The sequence below is a fragment of the Spea bombifrons genome, chromosome 2 (genome assembly GCF_027358695.1).
Source record: "Spea bombifrons isolate aSpeBom1 chromosome 2, aSpeBom1.2.pri, whole genome shotgun sequence".
Taxonomy (NCBI): Eukaryota; Metazoa; Chordata; class Amphibia; order Anura; family Pelobatidae; genus Spea; species Spea bombifrons.
The window spans coordinates 20872684-20890329 of record NC_071088.1 but is presented as its reverse complement, the minus strand read 5'-3'; the positions used below and the strand labels follow the sequence as shown (position 1 = coordinate 20890329).

At 42.1% G+C, this 17646-nt stretch overlaps 1 protein-coding gene across 2 annotated transcripts in view; it reads right to left on the bottom strand.

Annotated features, from left to right (window-relative positions):
• Positions 1-2638: 2638 nt before the first annotated feature.
• The window catches only part of SEZ6 (seizure related 6 homolog), a 234025-nt gene continuing 219017 nt past the window's right edge, over positions 2639-17646 (bottom strand). The window contains exons 12-17 of one of the 2 annotated variants that reach the window (XM_053457055.1): positions 9940-10131; positions 9222-9416; positions 8188-8226; positions 6117-6237; positions 4947-5061; positions 2639-3884 (exon numbers count right to left, since the gene is read on the bottom strand). In XM_053457055.1, the coding sequence (XP_053313030.1) occupies positions 3855-3884; positions 4947-5061; positions 6117-6237; positions 8188-8226; positions 9222-9416; positions 9940-10131 (692 nt within the window). In that variant the 3' untranslated portion in view covers positions 2639-3854. The remainder of the gene's footprint in view (positions 3885-4946; positions 5062-6116; positions 6238-8187; positions 8227-9221; positions 9417-9939; positions 10132-17646) is intronic. The other variant, XM_053457056.1, reaches the window with a different exon arrangement.

Below are 17646 nucleotides of genomic sequence, written 5' to 3'. Positions count from 1 at the left end.
TTGAGTATCTGGGTGCATTTGTGCGGGTGTCTTGGTGTGTGTGTGTGTTAGTAGTGAGTGTGTGTAGCTGAGTGTGTAGCTGTGTTGGTGTGAGTGTCTGGATGTCTGTATCAGGGTGTGTCTTAGTATGAGTGCCCCTCCCAAGGTCAGGCTTTTGATTCCCTCACTCTATTAACCTGTACCACTTCCGCTAGTAGGCTGTTCTGTAATATCCTCTCTCTCTCCGGAGTGTGAGTGTATATGTGTAAGTGCATTCGAGTGTGCATGTAAATGTGTGTATGCTGGTTATGGTGGGGGAGGTTTGGTGGCAAGGTACTGAGGGGGCCACTGTGGTTTATATGCCCCCTGGGTAAGAAAGTGCCAGCCCCCCCAGTCCTGACTTGGCAGCAGGTTTTGCAGGAAAGTTGCAGTTTCCCTACCTACATCACTATGAATTTTGAAGTATCAACACTGGCAGGTTTTTTTTTTCAGGAAGATATAACCTAACAAGTTTACTGGGGTTGCACCTATATAATGTACATTCCTAATGCTGTTTATAGCAATTGGTATAAAATCATCTCTGTGAGGTAGTGTGGCTGTCCATCAGCTGCTAAGCCATCATGCCACGAGTCTCATCCTGCTAAACTGGCTAGGGGACTCCCCATAGCGAATTTGGTACACAGGTCTGGAACTGCTGTTATTTTTATTGTTACTGGCATTCAGATTAAGTTACGTGAAATAAAAGCCTAGTTGGCTTTATGCAGCCCTAAAGTATTACAGTTAGAACGTGTATTTGTCCACCTCATTTATATGCTCTTCACTGTAGAGATTGTGATATTTTTCTGCCGTTCATATTTTGCAAAATCAGTCACCTGTAAGAATGCGTTTAGGTTATTTATAAAAAGTTTGAAAAGTGGTGTTATTACCATGGCAACGAGTGGAGTGGTCCAGTGAGCATCCAAACTGTTTTTTTTCTTAGAGTCAAGAACAGGCATGTCTCTTACGTTCCAGCACCCATTCTTTACAGATAGGCCACTTGTCAAGGGGCTTTAATTTAAATCTTTAAATGTTTCTAAATGTCTTGGTGCACCATATGCCTGCGAATTCATACAGTTTAGGAAATACAAGGCCTAGTGATCGTTTGTTTCAAAATTATGTAAACGTTAAAGCATTCAAACAATCTTTACTCATTAACACTTATAAAAGTTCACAAAGGACACATAATCAACAAAAATAATTTAATTGGCCACCCATCACAAAATCAATTTGTACAACACTTTGTTGTCTGCTTTGTAAGATTTGATGTTTATAAGGAAATATACTCTTCCTCCATGTCACTGTGCTTCTGTCAATTGCCTGGCATACGCGATCTAGGGGCAGTAATAACATTACATTATGCCAACAAAATGTAGAATGGGAAATCACACATTTTTCCAAAGTGAGTTAAAAAACACAGATTAGCTCTCTGTCGGCGTATATTTGAGTTGCGTAGAATTTTCTATGGTTCCATGTGATTTTAAGTATGCATGTATGTATGTATGTATGTATGTATGTAATATTTGCACTTTTGTCATGACACTTACTACAAGGATAAATCAAACCATACAAATTGCAAGACAGTAATGAAGAATAAATGTCCACGTTCCTAATTTTCATACATATATACAAATATTCCTCCTTTTATAAGTAAAAACCTATTACACATCATTTTTATACATTAGATTTATACACGTAGTAAGATTGTCTTCACTAAACAACGTCCCTCACTAATGATACTGTAGACTGATGGTTTGGTCTAAATAGAAGATGATGATTGTATAGGGTTAATGTTCCCCCTGTGGACGGAGGCATCAAGTGAAAACACTGCATTGTAGCAATAAACTTTTAGTCAGAAGCTGGATGAGAAGTGCTTGGACGCTGCAGGTTTTCCCAAAAACTGAATGCTAAAGCATTCATAAATTTGATATAGTACTCCGTTGGGAAAACCAAGTCCTGTGCATTTGCTTTGATACTCGTTAGAAGCCACGTGCAATTTTGAAGTATGGTAAAACCTGCTGTACTGGTGTTAGCAGCGTGTATTTCTTTCGTAGGTTGCAAGGCTATGCATGTACATTAGTTGTGGCACATTTTCTCTTAAGTAAATACGTTAGTGGCAATCAGATTTACATCTCTTTGGATGTTTTAGAATCTGTGGTTTATTTTTATGGGAAACTGCACATTCTTCTGGATTTACCAGTAACTCAGCCCCAAGCATCGATTCATCTAAGACTTTAAAGAGCCATCGCCATCGCTGTACAATATTACTTTTCGTTTAGTGGTTCTATATAATGCACAACACTATATTTTAGTGTTTAAGATCAGTTTGCAGCCTAAGTGCCTTGTGTAGACCATATATTATATAATTTCCTAATAGTATCCAATCTCCCAAACAATGCTACTGAATGTAAAGTTGTACTTTAGTAGAATATCAACAAGGATATAGAATAGTGTTATTTTTCATCCAAATGATATTTAAGGGCATGTTTAGCTAATCTTATATCCCTAACCTCACATAGGCAATATGGATGACTTCAAGCTGAAGGTTAATCATAGAAAATTCAGTATTTTGTTATTTCCCCTTAGGGTATAATAGAAATGCAATGGTAAGTAAAGTGTACCATTGATCAGTACCTGTCTAATACTATGGGCAAGACAAAGAGTAATGATGAATGTGAGTTTCATCTGGATGGGGATTGATTTAGTGTACATTTTATTTTGTACATTTCAAAATGTAGTCAACTATGACCACTCAGGTTCCTAAGAACTATGAATTGCCCCACAATACATCCTTACTTTGGCTATTAAGTAAAACATGCGCTGTCTCCAATAAGGTTTGGGTATATATAGTAAGGATTAAATAATAAGCACTCAGGTATGAATAAAATAAATAAGAGGTCCACTCAACAAACACAGGATTCCAACTTCCATAAACTCATGATCCATTAATTGAGGCTAAATCAGGGGACACTTACAGGGTTGGTGAATTTGAAGGATGTTATTCCACTCAGTCTATGTACCAGTTTCATAATTAATATAGTAAAATGTGCTAATCAGAGGTTCTGATGGCCAGTCTGCAGCTACAAGACTGTTTTTAGAATTCAACTCTGGAGGAAGATAATGGGAGGCGTAGGCCAACAATACTTTAATGCATGGCTAGCCGCCTATGGTTTATATGAATGCACCATCTGCACAGGGTATAAACAAAGATATAAATTCATAGCTACATGTTAACCATAAGAAATACACCTCTAGGGATGCATGAATGTGCATCAGTATCACTAACACACAATGAAAGTTTCTTTTTAATATGTCATAATCTCAAGGTATTAGTTTAATAATGATCCCAATGCGCTATTAAGCTTAACTTCCTTATACTTACCCATACTTTCTGCATGATGTCTGCTGCAGTGTTACACTATTATTCTATTTGTTAATTTACCATAGTTATATCTCATTAATCCCTTTAACATGTGCCCCATAAGTCTCTATACTTCTTAGGAAATAGGATCAGTCTCTTTTTGGAATATACAAGAAGAATCCAGGTTTTGCACAGAATTAGACCATATGACAAAGAATAAAAGAACAGCAGCAGGTACTGGACAAGAGATGGGGATTTCATGTCAAGTCAGTAAGCTCCAGTGCAAGTGAATGTTCTGCCAGCACTGAAAAGTGTCTGTGGCCTTCCTGGGGTAATATGTTCAGATCAGCCACCTGAAGAAGCAAAATGTGTCAGAAGTTGATGATCTTCTTTCTCACACCTTGGAATGAGACGAAGCGGGTCCTTCCCAGTTGTCTCCTACCAAGGCTGAAGCCGACTTTCAAGCTGTACCATCCAGCTAAATGGACACTTCATACTCTCGTGTGTCCTGGAATGAAAATATCAATTTTATCTGACACAAATCCACTTTTTTCCTATGGTATTTTCTTTGTCACTATTATGTTAAATCTGTATTATTTTCACAAAAAAATAAATAAAATGGGTTATTGGAAATTACAGAACAACTTTTGTTTTCAGAACTACTTAAAATGTGACTAAAATATACTTTTGGAATAAGGTTTAAAGTTAGGGGATGTGTTGAGTTTGAGTACTATAAATTATGTAACACACTTAACTTGTTATCAACTCGGACGGACAGTCTCTGGTCATGGAACAACTCTGAACAACTCTGTAACATTGTCCACCTATTTACCTCCCACCCGTATACTTTTTCACATTTAATTTTACAGGAGCATTTGTTCTGTAAAGCCAATATCTGGTAATTTAAAGCTGTTGATATATATATATATATATATATATATATATATATATAACTACATTGCACAAGACCTTGAAGCTTTGGCTAGATTTCCTAGAAAATTAAGAGTATACAGGGTTTTATTATTGTAAAATCAGTCCTGCAGAACAAAGGGGATTATACACTATGTTCAATTGGATTACACAAGCAATTACTTGCTTTGTTCCTTTTTATACGGATTTCGCTTAGCAGTAACTATAGCAAGCGCTTTCAATAAATTTACTGCTGTGAGTAGGTGAGCTTTAGGATGGCCAAATAATTGGAATGGGCGAATACGCTTCTATAATAATATATGCACACTTGCACAGCATACCAGCCAGCTCCCTTCAAGGACAATACAAAGTCCTGGAAAACATACCTTGGCTATGACATGTCGTCATTGATGTCTTGTGACATGAGAGCAGGAGTTTGGGACCTGCCACTAAATGGCAGAAGAAAGTAAGAGGAGTTATTGGTTCTGTTCTAACAGTTCAGGCTAATTCAACAAGCCATAGTATTGCTTTTTACTACTAACGTCAAATACTAAAAAAGTGGATCATTTCCAGGTTTCTTGCTCAGACTGAGGTACCTGAGCTGCAAAGTAATGGATGGCACAATATGTCCAACATACCATAAATATAGTTTGAAACTTACTTGGTCACTTACCCCCGTTTCAAATGTGGGGTTGTCAAATGCTGATTCAACAGTGACTTGATCATAAGGGAGCGAGGATGAAAGAGGAAGACGGAGGGATGATTTTCCTTGAAGTCTGTATAAAATAAGATAAAGAAAGTCTAAGATCACTTGTGGAGGATATCCCCGTGCTAATAAGGTTAAAGCTTAAATAGTTTCTCCGTCAGTGAAATTGACCTCACTGATTTAGCTAAGCTTTATGTGGGGACAGGGTGGATTGGCTCTTGCCCCCTGGTCCAATCTAAAATTCCTCACAAAGAGCCAGTCAGACTTGGACCAGGCCACTCAAGAAGAGTGGGGTCATGTAATATGACCCGACAGCAACAAGGAGGCTGCTCACACAGTGAAAGATAGCTGCTTGTGAAGGGAGGGAGAGTGAGTAAGGGAAAAAGAAGGAGTGAGTATGTTTCAATGGATGTTCACACGAGAATTTGTGTGTTAGCATGAAAATGTGTTTGTAAGTGTTAGAATGAATGTGTTTATATGGGCATGATTGAGTTAGCATGAATGTTTATGTGCAATTGTGTATGTGTGAGAGAGTGTGTGTTAGCATGAATGTGGAAGTGTGTGCGAGAGGGAGTATGTGTTAACATGAGTGCATAAGTGAGTATGTGAATGCATGAGTATCTGCATGAGAGTGTGTGTAAAAATGTACACCAGTCCATATGTTTGTTACTGGAGAGGCAAGCCAGTCTTGATCTTTCCCCTAGACCAGATGGTGCCAAGGCCCACTTATCCCTTTTTAGAAAAGACACCGATGTGCAACTGTAGCCATGACGTACTGCTCTGTGGCTGTAGTTAGTGCTAAAATTTGGGGGTTATTCACTAAAGCAGGCTTTGCAGGAGACTTGCAGTTTGAACTCTTTGACTTCACTGAGCATTATAAATGACAAGCTCCAGGAAGCTTCTCCTGCTATGGCTTCATAATAAATCTGGTGATATTTCTTGAGCGTGACCTCATTACTCAAGGCTTTGTTTCTTCAGACCACCAGTGTTTATGGTACTATGTCAGGTATCAAAGCTTGAGCGTCTACATTAGCAAACAATATTACTGTTTCTTTGTCAACAGTGAGTTTTCTGTGTCAGTAATCAATGTTAATGTATCTGTGTCAGTAGTTAGCATACACTTACTTGGAGAAATATAGGTAAATAGCTGTGATAACGAGAGCCACCATAATAACAGGAACAAAGACAGCCAGCAAGATGTGAGTACCCTCTAGAGGGATGCTTGAAGCAGCCGCCTTTTCCACAGCTGTAAAGATTCAGTGAAAATAAAACAAGTTGTAATCTGTACTTCATTATAAAGTATCATCCTGATTTAATGGAACAACAAAGTCTTAATCCAGGTGGTTTAACTGTAGCCTACAGGTAGTGTATACACAGATGTAAAATATACTATGTTAAACAATAGAACTAAAAGTGATTTTGGTTCAACATTTAAAGAAAATGGTCTTTCTGCGATAAAATTAGTAGCGTTTACCCATTGATTGAATCACTGCGCTGGTTCCAAGTGAGAAGACCACTTTTCCAAGTCACTTCTCTTCTTATACATTACTCGCAATAGAATAGTAGAATATTGTAACAAGCTATTTTATGTAGTTCCATACAATATACAGTATATGGAAAATAGTATTGGTACGTTAGATTGCATTTTAAATACATAGACATCAATATGTAGTTGGCCCCCCTTTGCCTATAATAGCTTCCACTCTTCTGGGAAGGCTTTTCACAAGATTTTGGGGTGTTTCTGTGGGAATTTGTTTCCATTCTTCCAGTGGAGCATTTGTGAGATCAGGCACTGATGTTGGACGAGAAGGCCTGGCTTGCAATGTCTCTTCCAGCTCATCCCAAAGGTGTTCGATGGGTTGAGGTCAGGACTCTGTCAAGTTCTTCTACAATATTTTGGAGAATTTCTGTGGGTATTTTTGCCCATTCATCCAGTGGAGCATTTGTGAGGTTGAGCACTGATGTAGGATGAGAAGGCCTGTTCCAGTTCATCCCAAAGGTGTTCGATGGGGTGGAGGTCAGGGTACTGTGCGGGGCCAGTCAAGTTCTTCCACACCAAACTTATCCAACCATGTCTTTATGGACTTTGCTCTGTGTGCTGGGTCGCATTCATACTAGAAAAGAAAAGGTTCTTGGAAGCATAGCATTGTCTTGGTACACTGAAGGGGACATACCTTTGAGCTTTTTGAACAATGGTATGCTTCAAACTTTGTAGGAACAGTTTGTTAAACGCCCTTTTCTATTGCAGCATGACTGTGCCCAAGAGCACAAAGCAAGGTCTATAAAGCATGGTTGGTACAGAAGAACTTGACTGGCCCTGCACAGTACCCTGACCTCCACCCCATCGAATACCGTTGGGATGAACTGGAACAGGCCTTCTCATCCTACATCAGTGCCCGACCTCACAAATGCTCCCCTGGATGAATGGGCAAAAATACCCACAGAAATTCTCAAAAATCTTGTGGAAAGCCTTCCCAGAAGAGTGGAAGCTGTTATAGCTGCAAACAGAGGCATAACTAGAAACCACAGTGTCCTGTTGCAAAAATTGTCAGGAGGCCCCCAACTTCACTAAGCAACACCGTGCCACATTTGTCCTAAACAGTTTGTGAGTGCCACCTTTGACTCAAACAGCCTGTGGGTGCCTTTGCCCCAATCAGCTTATAAGTGCCATCCTAACCCCCGAACAGCCTGCCTGTGCCATCTTCGCCCACAGCTTTTCAGTGCTGAACAGCTTATCCGTGCTTTCTTTGCCCCAAACACCTGGTCTGTGCCATCACTGCCCCCAGACAACCTGTCTATGCCTTATTTGTCCCTTGCTTCCCCTCCAACATACACTCTGGCACACATATGCCAACTCATGCTAACACACACTCCATCTCACACCAGTTACACAAACATGCTGACACACAAACACAGGTGGGGACCAGATACAAGGCAGAAAGAGCGGGCAAAGGCACAGACAGGGGAATGCATAGAAGGATGTTCAGAACGGGTAGAGGGAGGTCTAGGGGGATAAGGGCAGGGTGAAGAGAGAGAGAGGACTAGGGGGAGAGAGCAGGAGGCACAGAGAGACAGAGAGACTTATTTTTGGCCAACAGATTTTGCTTCCAAAGTCTACTTTGTGCTGAGCACATGTATTACAAACAGTTAAGATACAGAGAGAGTGTCTTCATTCTACCCTAGGCCACTTACTTACCTTCAACACTCTGATCACTATAAAATTCTTTATATGAGGCTGGGGAAAGAGAATAAGAATAGAGAGGTTGTTGAGTATGTTCTTATGACACTGTTTATTTTATTGTGATTACATCATTACTTTTATATATACAACATTATCCCAACACTGAGGTTAAAAGAAAATCAATTGCTCATTCTTCAGCCTCATTCTGGTGATTCTGATCTGATCATTTTGTCATGGAGATGTGTTTTATATGTTAATGAAACCTTTGGGCTTTAGTTTCTCTGTAGTGGATTCCAATGTCACTATACCATTGATCTGTAATGGCTTTTATAAAAGAGATTACTTATATGCACCCAAAATTGTAGTTAATAAATAAATAACAGTGAGTTTTTACCTATGATATGTAATAGTTTTAACCTAGGTTTTGTCAGTAGAATGCATTAGGATTGTTTCTGGCCTCTAACCCTGCTGAGTTCAAGCAAATACAATCCCAGGGACCAATGAACATTTGGAATGCTGATAACCCCTCATTAGGCTGGTATATTATGCTTTAGAAGAACAATTGGAAAGTGACTCTTTTAACTTAATTAACTTTATTTAACTAATATTTTATGTGAGGTATCAACTACCAAATTTAGTCAGAAGGCATATTTTATATGTATAAAAAATAGGTTAAAGAACTTTTGCCATGGTGCAACAGACTAGTAACATGGATTCAACAAAACAAAATAAATTCACTCTCTTGGAAATATATATAGAGAGTTACTCCTGGATTATATAATTTAGCCCGTTATATCGGTTTCAGTTGCAAGTCTTTCTAGACTAGGGATTCTATTTAGCTTAGTATAGTCTTTTTCCTTCTAAATGTCCCCCAGGCATCAAAGACTTCCACAAGCCTTGTCAGGGACACTCATGTACTTATACATACACTGTGCTGAAATTTGGAACAGTATATATCGTTATCACATTATACATTCTGTGTTGTTTTTTGAGTATTGCATAATACTGTATTGCTTCTGTAGCTAACCCTTCATTGTTTTTATGTTTACCTTTGCAGGTGGGTGATGCACTACTCCATTGTGATGGATGTCCTGGTATACATTTTATGCTGTGCTCCCCCATTAACATATATCCGGTCACGCATGAAAACCGTAGAGCCTCCCCGGGCTGGTACATTCTTTTCTCCGGTTCCTGGTGCCCATTTTCTGGTATCCCTGGGTTGACACATGGTTCATATTTCTCTGCTAAACACACAAAGAGTACTATTGTTGGATAATGCCTACTCAATAGCAATATCAGCAAACTCAAAGGGAGGCCATCAATATGGGTTAATTGTTGAAGATCATGTAGATATATCAGCTGCACATAATAATAAACAGGCAATTTATTGAAAGGCAGCCATTCTCTAAAACATTACTAAAATACCGTACATGAAAAATAAAATATACACTACAGCAATGTAGATGGACCATATTTCCTGAAGGTTCCTCAAATGAAGAATCATATAAGAAAGCTGGCGTTTCCTCTACACGTATGTACCATGCAGTTACTCTATGTATCAGATAACCAGATGGTGCCCTGTTTGGCACAACAACAAGCCAGTGATAGGATAACAAACTTGCACACATCTAATAATCAGACACCATCAAGATAGGGGGTACAGCCAGTTCGGGTTGTGTACCAAAAAGCCTTGAGGGCCTCCTAATACATGGGGCCCCCTTGCATGGGCTTTAGAGTTAGACTGGGCACTAAAGCCATCTCACTTACGGACACACTTAGGTGCACGGTCGCTCCATTTCGGTACTCCGGCCTGGCGGTCGTAGCAGGTGATTGTGCTGCTCCCTGTGAGTATGTATCCCTTGTCACAGACATAGCGCACCGTGCTGCCCACCAAGAATTTCGAGTTAGAGAGGATCCTCCGACTGTGAGTCGCGTCACCGGGGTCTGTACATGTAGTCACTAAAGAAAGCACCCATACAAACAAATATTATAAACAAATATAATATACACACTTCTAATTTATGCAATGGCCATATTCAAATCCATCAATATTGCATCTAATGTAGGGTACCTCGATGGGCCACTGTTGACCACTACTTATCAGAGCAATTTGTGGATAAAAGGTGTCTTATTTTTTTCATAAAAAAAGTATATTATTTATATTTGTATCTATTGCTATCTGAGCAGCCATTTTATCATAATGTCTTCAGGATTTGCATGATCCATTAAGGTATTTCTTTTGTTCTGTTTAGTTACTGTCCCTCCTAAATCCATGCTGAAAGGTTCTGCCTCCTTAACAAGGTAGAGGAAGAAATGGGAAATGGAGATCATATGAGAATTTGGACATTAAAAGGCTACTCCTGCCATTATACATACTTTCATGCATATCATAGCTAACTGTCACCTTTACATTAACATTTTTATGTGCAAATACATGGAGGGATTCATCATTATCTCCTCTATGCATCTATCCCCATCCCTTAGCTTCTATTACTTCAGGAGCTGCATTCAGTGCATTCATGCTATAACCAATACCACTCAGTGCTCGGTCACGTGAGGGTTCAGAAAGCATATGGTCAGAAAGCACTTCATTCATTTCCTGATGGTGCTATATAAAACAATAAATAATAATAATAAGTTAAGTTTTTAATATCTATTCTTCATTGGTGGGGCACCAAAAGTACATGCATGCCTATAATTCAGCCCCTGGGTCAAGCAAGTCCCTCGCGTGTCCTGCATGGGGCCAGACCTTTGGGACAGGAAAACATGCTAAAGGCAAAAAAAGGCATTAGGTTTGGAGAGTATCTTTGAGCACAATTCCTCCAAAACAATTACACTAAAACAAAAAACACAGATTAATATAAAGATCTGACAAATACAGGTAACGGGGGGGGGGGTTGATGGACACTGGTACAATATGCAGCTTTGAAATATTAAGACTTGGTCATTCAAAAATATAATGCTGTTGTTCATACAGAATTTTATTTTCAGCGATTTGCCATTGTCTGTTTTAATTTATTCATGAAGTTCTCAGAATATTCAGCAGGGGGCGCTGTCCCCACAGAATCAACATTATCTAGATTAAAGGATTAAAGGTAACGTAACGCAATGAAATACTTAAAAAAAAAAGTATTCTTTTAAATCAGATTGAATGCTTGTTGCCCCCAGCTATATCTTATATATGGTAGGATCTCTTTGTAAAATCAGGACCTTGGGGTCTATTGTATGCTATAACCTGGAATTAAACATTCATTTGGACAGGGGTCTAAATTCTGTATGCTACAACTTGGATGCTACCTCTGTGTGCCATAAATTGGGAGAAGGAGAAAGTCTGTATACAGGGATGATATTTTCAATATATGATTGAAAAGTTGTATGTTTTTGCTGATACCACAACTTTTAAAACTTTTTACACCTGGAATTTAGGGGTATGGTTGTAGCTGTTGGGGTGCGTCCGGTAATCCCAGTCCATGTTTTGGGCTATAAAAGATGAGCCACTGACATGTTAGAGGTGGGTGTATGGGAGGCAGGGTTAGAAGGTCACTTTGTATCGATGATTTCTTTGTAATGAAGAGTCTATCCAATGGTATATTTATCTCAGGTGCTTTGCTAGTCCTGACTCGGGCCTTCAGCCTGCACGGCCTTTTTCCACAGGCACAAAGCATATTTGATTGCATTCTATGGAGGCTGTCCAGACAGATAGTCATTCATGGTGTAAATGGGCCTATTGGGGGGATCAGAGATTTCATTTGTAACTGGCCCATTGAGCAACAGCACACCGGGGGTCCTAATCACACAAGAGGTCAATCTAACTCTCTAGTCAGCCTATGCCATAATACTCACTTATAATCACTAGTTCTATCTATCACCACCCGTGACTTCCAGAATACGAAGCCCAGCTTTGACTACATTCACCAAGGGACCACCCCAGCATCATTGTTTAAGTGTCACCATATTGATGTCAAAAGCTGGACCACTCTTGTGTTTTTCTTTGATGCTAATGAACATTTATTGACACCTAATATGTTTGCTTTATTAACATATTTTTTTGGGCATTTCTTTGACATGTAATGAAGGGTAAGGTTATAGTGAGCGAGCAGAAAGAAGAGTCTCGGCATTATGTATCACACTGAATCTTCAGAGCCAAGTACAGGGAAACAGCAGAGAGACTCATACATCCGGACTTGAGATCAATAATATTTCACTGTATTTGTCTCCGGTGTGCTGTGAACGCTGCTGTTTCATAAGGGTGAAAATTAGGTTTTGTTTGGCAGGATGTCTGAAAGCTACTGAGGTGCAGACGTGTAAGTTTTAAAATAAACAGATTTTTCCAATAAATCTATTATTTTTGGTTAGTCGTCCACCCTTGATACTTATTTCAACGTATGGCATATGATGGCAGACAACATTTTCATGTTCTCTTTTGTTTGTCATTAAAAAAACTAATTGATTAAATTAGTATACAAGTGTTTGTCTACTTGGGAAAAAACAGCATTTCAATTACCATTAATTATCGCAGAATATTTTCCACCATGGACTTTCAGAACGGAGCTGAAGCAAGATAGATGATTAATAAACATCACAGTGCCACTAAAACCTATTACTAAAGTCTGTTGTTAATTACATTGTGTTTTTGTTCAAAATCAATAAAATGTTATTTACAAAAAGCTATTACTGTAAAAACAATGGAGTCGGCAAAAAAATGGGCTAAAGAGCTGAGTTTCTTTACAAAAACGTAACAAATTAATGTTCCTGCTATAGCAAAAACTGAAGAGTTAAAACCTGCAGTTTTCAGAAAATGTATGTGTGAGAAATGTACCATTTTGTACATCAATTAATAATAATAGTAATAATAATAATATACTAACATTTCTCAAACATAAATTATTATACATATGAATAGATGATTCCAATTCTCACAATGAGTTTGTGTGCTCTCAATTGTCATTGTCTATTTTATTTTTTTAGCCACTTTAGTTCAGAAAAATATCTACTTAACTGCTGAGTGCATCTAAAAAAACTCAATTGGACATGAGCTGTACCCAAGCTACCACTAGTGATATAACTGAGTTAAAAACTTTACTCCCTGATGGTATTGCATGATGGATAAGTATCTGGCTGATAAGTATCAGCATTGAAGAGACCATTAACTCTGACCAAATCCCCAAATCAGTTTGCAGACATGCAGCCCCGAACCTCCACCATAATTCACTGTTGCCTGCAAACATAGTTACATAGTTACATAGGCTGAAAAAAGACACGCGTCCATCAAGTTCAGCCTTTCCTATATCTGTTAATTTGTTGCTGTTTGATCCAAAAGAAGGCAAAAACCCCCGGCTTCGCTCTTTCCAATTTTACAGCAAGACAGGAGGCTTCATATTTTGCATAACCTTCTTTACTGAATAACCTCCAGCAGCAAGGGAGTTAACAACCATCATAAAAGACATGACTCTATATCAGTCCCAACATCTAGCAACTCCTCCTCTTTCTTTGCTGCTTGACCTCCAGGTGAGCAATTTCCAATTACAGTCCTTATCTTATTTTAAGATATTCATTGATTTATTATTGTTTTCACATATATAGGTTATTTTCTTTGGGTTAGGCCTTTTCATTTGGTTTCTTTCTATTCTGACCGCTTGTTTTTCAGTTTAGCCTTTTGTTTCATTTCTAATGGTACTGTTTTCTTCGGCTAGGCCTTTTTCCCGTATTTAATTTCCTTATTTATTTTGTTTCCGCTATTTTTATTACCTTTGTGGGTTTTTCCGTTCACCGCGCGGTTGTATTCTCTGCCGCGTAGCTCTCTGCAGTGGCTGCAGAGAGCAGCGGCGGTTTCGCGCGCTTTTTTATTTTAGCTGCGTACCTCGCGGCTCTCCGCTCCTGCTGCGTCACGCGGCGGTTTTCCCTTCTTGGGAGACCCGCCGCGTGTCTTTTCTATTGCGGTGCGGTGCAGTGCACCGCCCGTGAATAGATCTCGGCTGGGTGACGGCTCGCGGAGAGATCAATTAGATTTCTCCGCGGGCGCGTCTCCTGCTCACGGTGTGGTGCCGTTTTCACCGCCTTCGTGTAGCGGCCATCTTCTCTGTCCTGCATTTGGATGCTTACGGCATCCATTTTGTAGGCTTCTGGGCCCTGCTGCACTTGTTATTCTTTATTGCAGGGCCTGTAGGTCGCATTTCACGGCGGTTTTGTGCCGTTTATGTTGATTTTTATTTGCCTTTTTCATTATTTATGTTTTAATTAAAATTGTTAAAAAAAAAAAAAAAAAAAAAAAAAAAAAAATTCTTTTCTATGCAGCCCTGACCTTTGAGTCCTGCCTGAGCACAGTGTGTATCCCTGCTTTATTTGAGGGTAACCCCCTCTATATATATATTGAGGGTAGCCCCCTCTACATTGATTGGCCCTACCCGGGCCCCATGGTTGGTGGTTCCTGAGGGATTCCCTCTCCACCTTTATATTGCCTCTGCTTTCGCCTCAGGGTGAACCCCTGAGCCATTACACGGTGTGGCTGCCTTGTGGGCGAACCCCACTTTTCCCTATTTGTTCATCACTGCCACTCTATCTCACCAAATCCCTTACTTTGTGTTTTCCAGACTACAACTAATATACCTGGAAACATGGCAGATGATTTTGAGACGCCACTACCGGCGGCCCTTCAAGCTTGGCTTCGCTCAGCCCTGACTGCGGCTCTACCAACTGCCTTAGCAGAGACACAATCAGCCCGTCAGACACAGACTGTGTCATCTCTACCGAGGGGCGAGGACTCGGATGCTGAAGACTCTCCAGAACAGGGAGTCTCTCGCAAACGCTCCAGGGGTGATGTCCCCTTATCATCAGGCAAGGGGAAAGCCCCGCTTCAGAAATCCACTGTTGCTCCTTTGTCCATGGCTCCTGATCCTGCCGATTCTCCTACCAGGGACCCGGCGAATGATTTTGAGGTTCTGGACGAATACCAGGCTGGTTCCTCCAGCTTTGAGTCTCCATTTTTTGATTTTGGCCGGGATCCGTCTCCTGACCGCCCTAAAGCTTCCACCTCAGGACCGGACGCACCTTTTGACGTATCAGACGCGCTGGGTTGCCCGCTTTTTGACCCACGGGCTCTTCGTCATCCACGTTCGGCCGAGTGGACTCCGTCCGCCCATATAGCGGAATTTATGCGTTTCTGGCTTAGACGCCCCTTGGATAAGGAGGTTCGCCAGCGTTTACGGTCTGAATGCCCAAGACCCACTTTGCCTGAGAAGGTGTCGAACACCCCAGAGTTCGATCAGTCGTTTATAACATTCCTCTCTGGCACTGGACGTGACCCCAGAAAGGGCATCGAGCAAGGCTTACGGGCGGCACAGGATAAATTGCTGGACACTACCGGCCCAATGGCTCAGGTCTTTCAGATGGCCGACGAGGCCTTGACAGCGGGCACCCCTCCAGGACCTCGGATTTATAATCAACGAGGCCAAGTCGGTCCTCGTCCCTACACAGTCCATCCAGTTCCTTGGATTCACCGTGGATTCTGTTGCGGCAATGCTTCGCTTGCCACGGGACAAGGTTCTGGCTATCAAAAAGGAGATTCGAAAAATTCTTCGATCTCCTTCTGTCTCCCTCAGGTCACTGGCGCGCGTCATAGGTCTTTTATCGGCCTCCATTCAGGCCATATTTCCCGGTCCCTTGCACTATCGGGCTCTTCAGAGGTTGAAGACTCGGCACCTTCGGACGTCGGGTTCCTACGACCTTTTCGTTCCCCTTTCCGACGAAGCGCGGCTGGAGCTTCGCTGGTGGCTCTCCCACATGGACGCCTGGAATGGCCGGGCCATTTTTGGCTCGGCTCCAGATCTCGTCCTAGAATCGGACGCCAGCCTGCTTGGCTGGGGTGCGGTTTGCGACGACACGGCGACAGGGGGTCTCTGGTCAGACGACGAACGCGGTCTTCACATAAATTGTTTAGAACTCATAGCGGGTTCTTTTGCCGTCCGCAGTTTCACCAAGGCGGTCACCCATTGTTCACTTGTCCTCCGTATGGACAATGTGTCCGCGGTCCGGTACATCAACCGGCTTGGGGGCACAAGGTCTCGACTCCTGACGGAGCTCACCAAAGAGCTCTATCAGTATTGTCTGGACAATCACCTGTCCATTCGGGCGGAGTACCTCCCCGGCAAGGACAATTTGGTGGCGGATTGGTTTTCGCGCCATTGGAGGGATGCCAGCGACTGGCGTCTTCTTCGGGGGGTATTTCTGTCCCTGGATCACTCCCGGGGTCCTTTTCACCTGGACCTCTTTGCCTCCAGGATGAACCGCCAGACGGAAGATTTCTTCAGCTGGCTTCCGGACCCTCTCTCCCTGGCGGCGGACGCCTTCCTCCAGACCTGGCCCCCTCTGGGCGCCTATGCATTTCCCCCATTCTCCATGATTCTGCGCACGCTCCACTACCTCTCCAGGCAGGGTGTTACGGTTCTTGTGATCACTCCGTTTTGGAGGACTCAGCCGTGGTTCCCGTTGCTTCTGGAGTTGTCCTGCGAGGACCCTCTTCTCCTCCCCTCCTCTCCGGACCTGATCCTGGACCCGGAGGGGAACCCTCATCCCCTGATTCTTCAGGACCACCTGGCACTTGTGGCTTGGCTGGTTTCAGGGGATCCTGGAATGTGCCGGGCCTATCGGCAGCGGCTAGGGAATTGCTTTGGGGCTCTTGGGCCCCTGGAACTCGGAAGTCCTATCTCCTGGCCTGGGGTGTGTGGTGTCGCTGGTGTTTGGAACACAATTTCGATCCCGTTACGGCTCCTGTTGTAGCTGTACTTAACTTTTTTGCGCACCTTTATTCTCAGGGAAAGTCTTACCGGTCCATTAATTTGTTCCGGTCGGCTATCTCTGCAGCCCACGTTCCCGTTGCTGGTCTCGGCGTCGGTAAGGATCCCTCTGTGTGTCGCCTCCTCCGAGGGATCCGTATTTCTCGCCCCCCTTCGGCGCGCTATTCCGCCTTTTGGGATGTCTCGAGTGTCCTGGACTTCCTTGAGACATGGCCGGATAATTCCTGTTTGTCTTTACGTCAGACGGCTCTGTTGTTATGTCTGGTTTCCTTTCGTCGGGTTTCCGATATCCGGGCTTTTGACGTTGACTCTTTTTCCTTTTCGCCAGTCGGTGTTTCCGTCTCTGTTTCGCGTCGGACTAAGTCTAATTCGGTCTCTGTTTCGTACCCTTACTTCCCCGATAGACCTAGACTTTGCGTTGCTCAGTCTGTTAAGGCTTACCTTTGCGCGTCTCGACCCTTTCGTAGCTCTTCCTCGGGTCCGCTTTTTATTTCCTATGTCCGTCCGTTTCGTCCTGTATCTGCTCCGACTTTGGCCAGGTGGATTAGATGGATCCTTGGCCTGGCTGGAGTTGAGCCTTCGTTTGGGGCTCATTCGGTTCGGGGCGCAGCCGCCTCGGCGGCTTTGTCTCTCGGGAGTTCTCTGGCCGATGTCCTTTCGGCTGCAGATTGGTCCCGGGAGT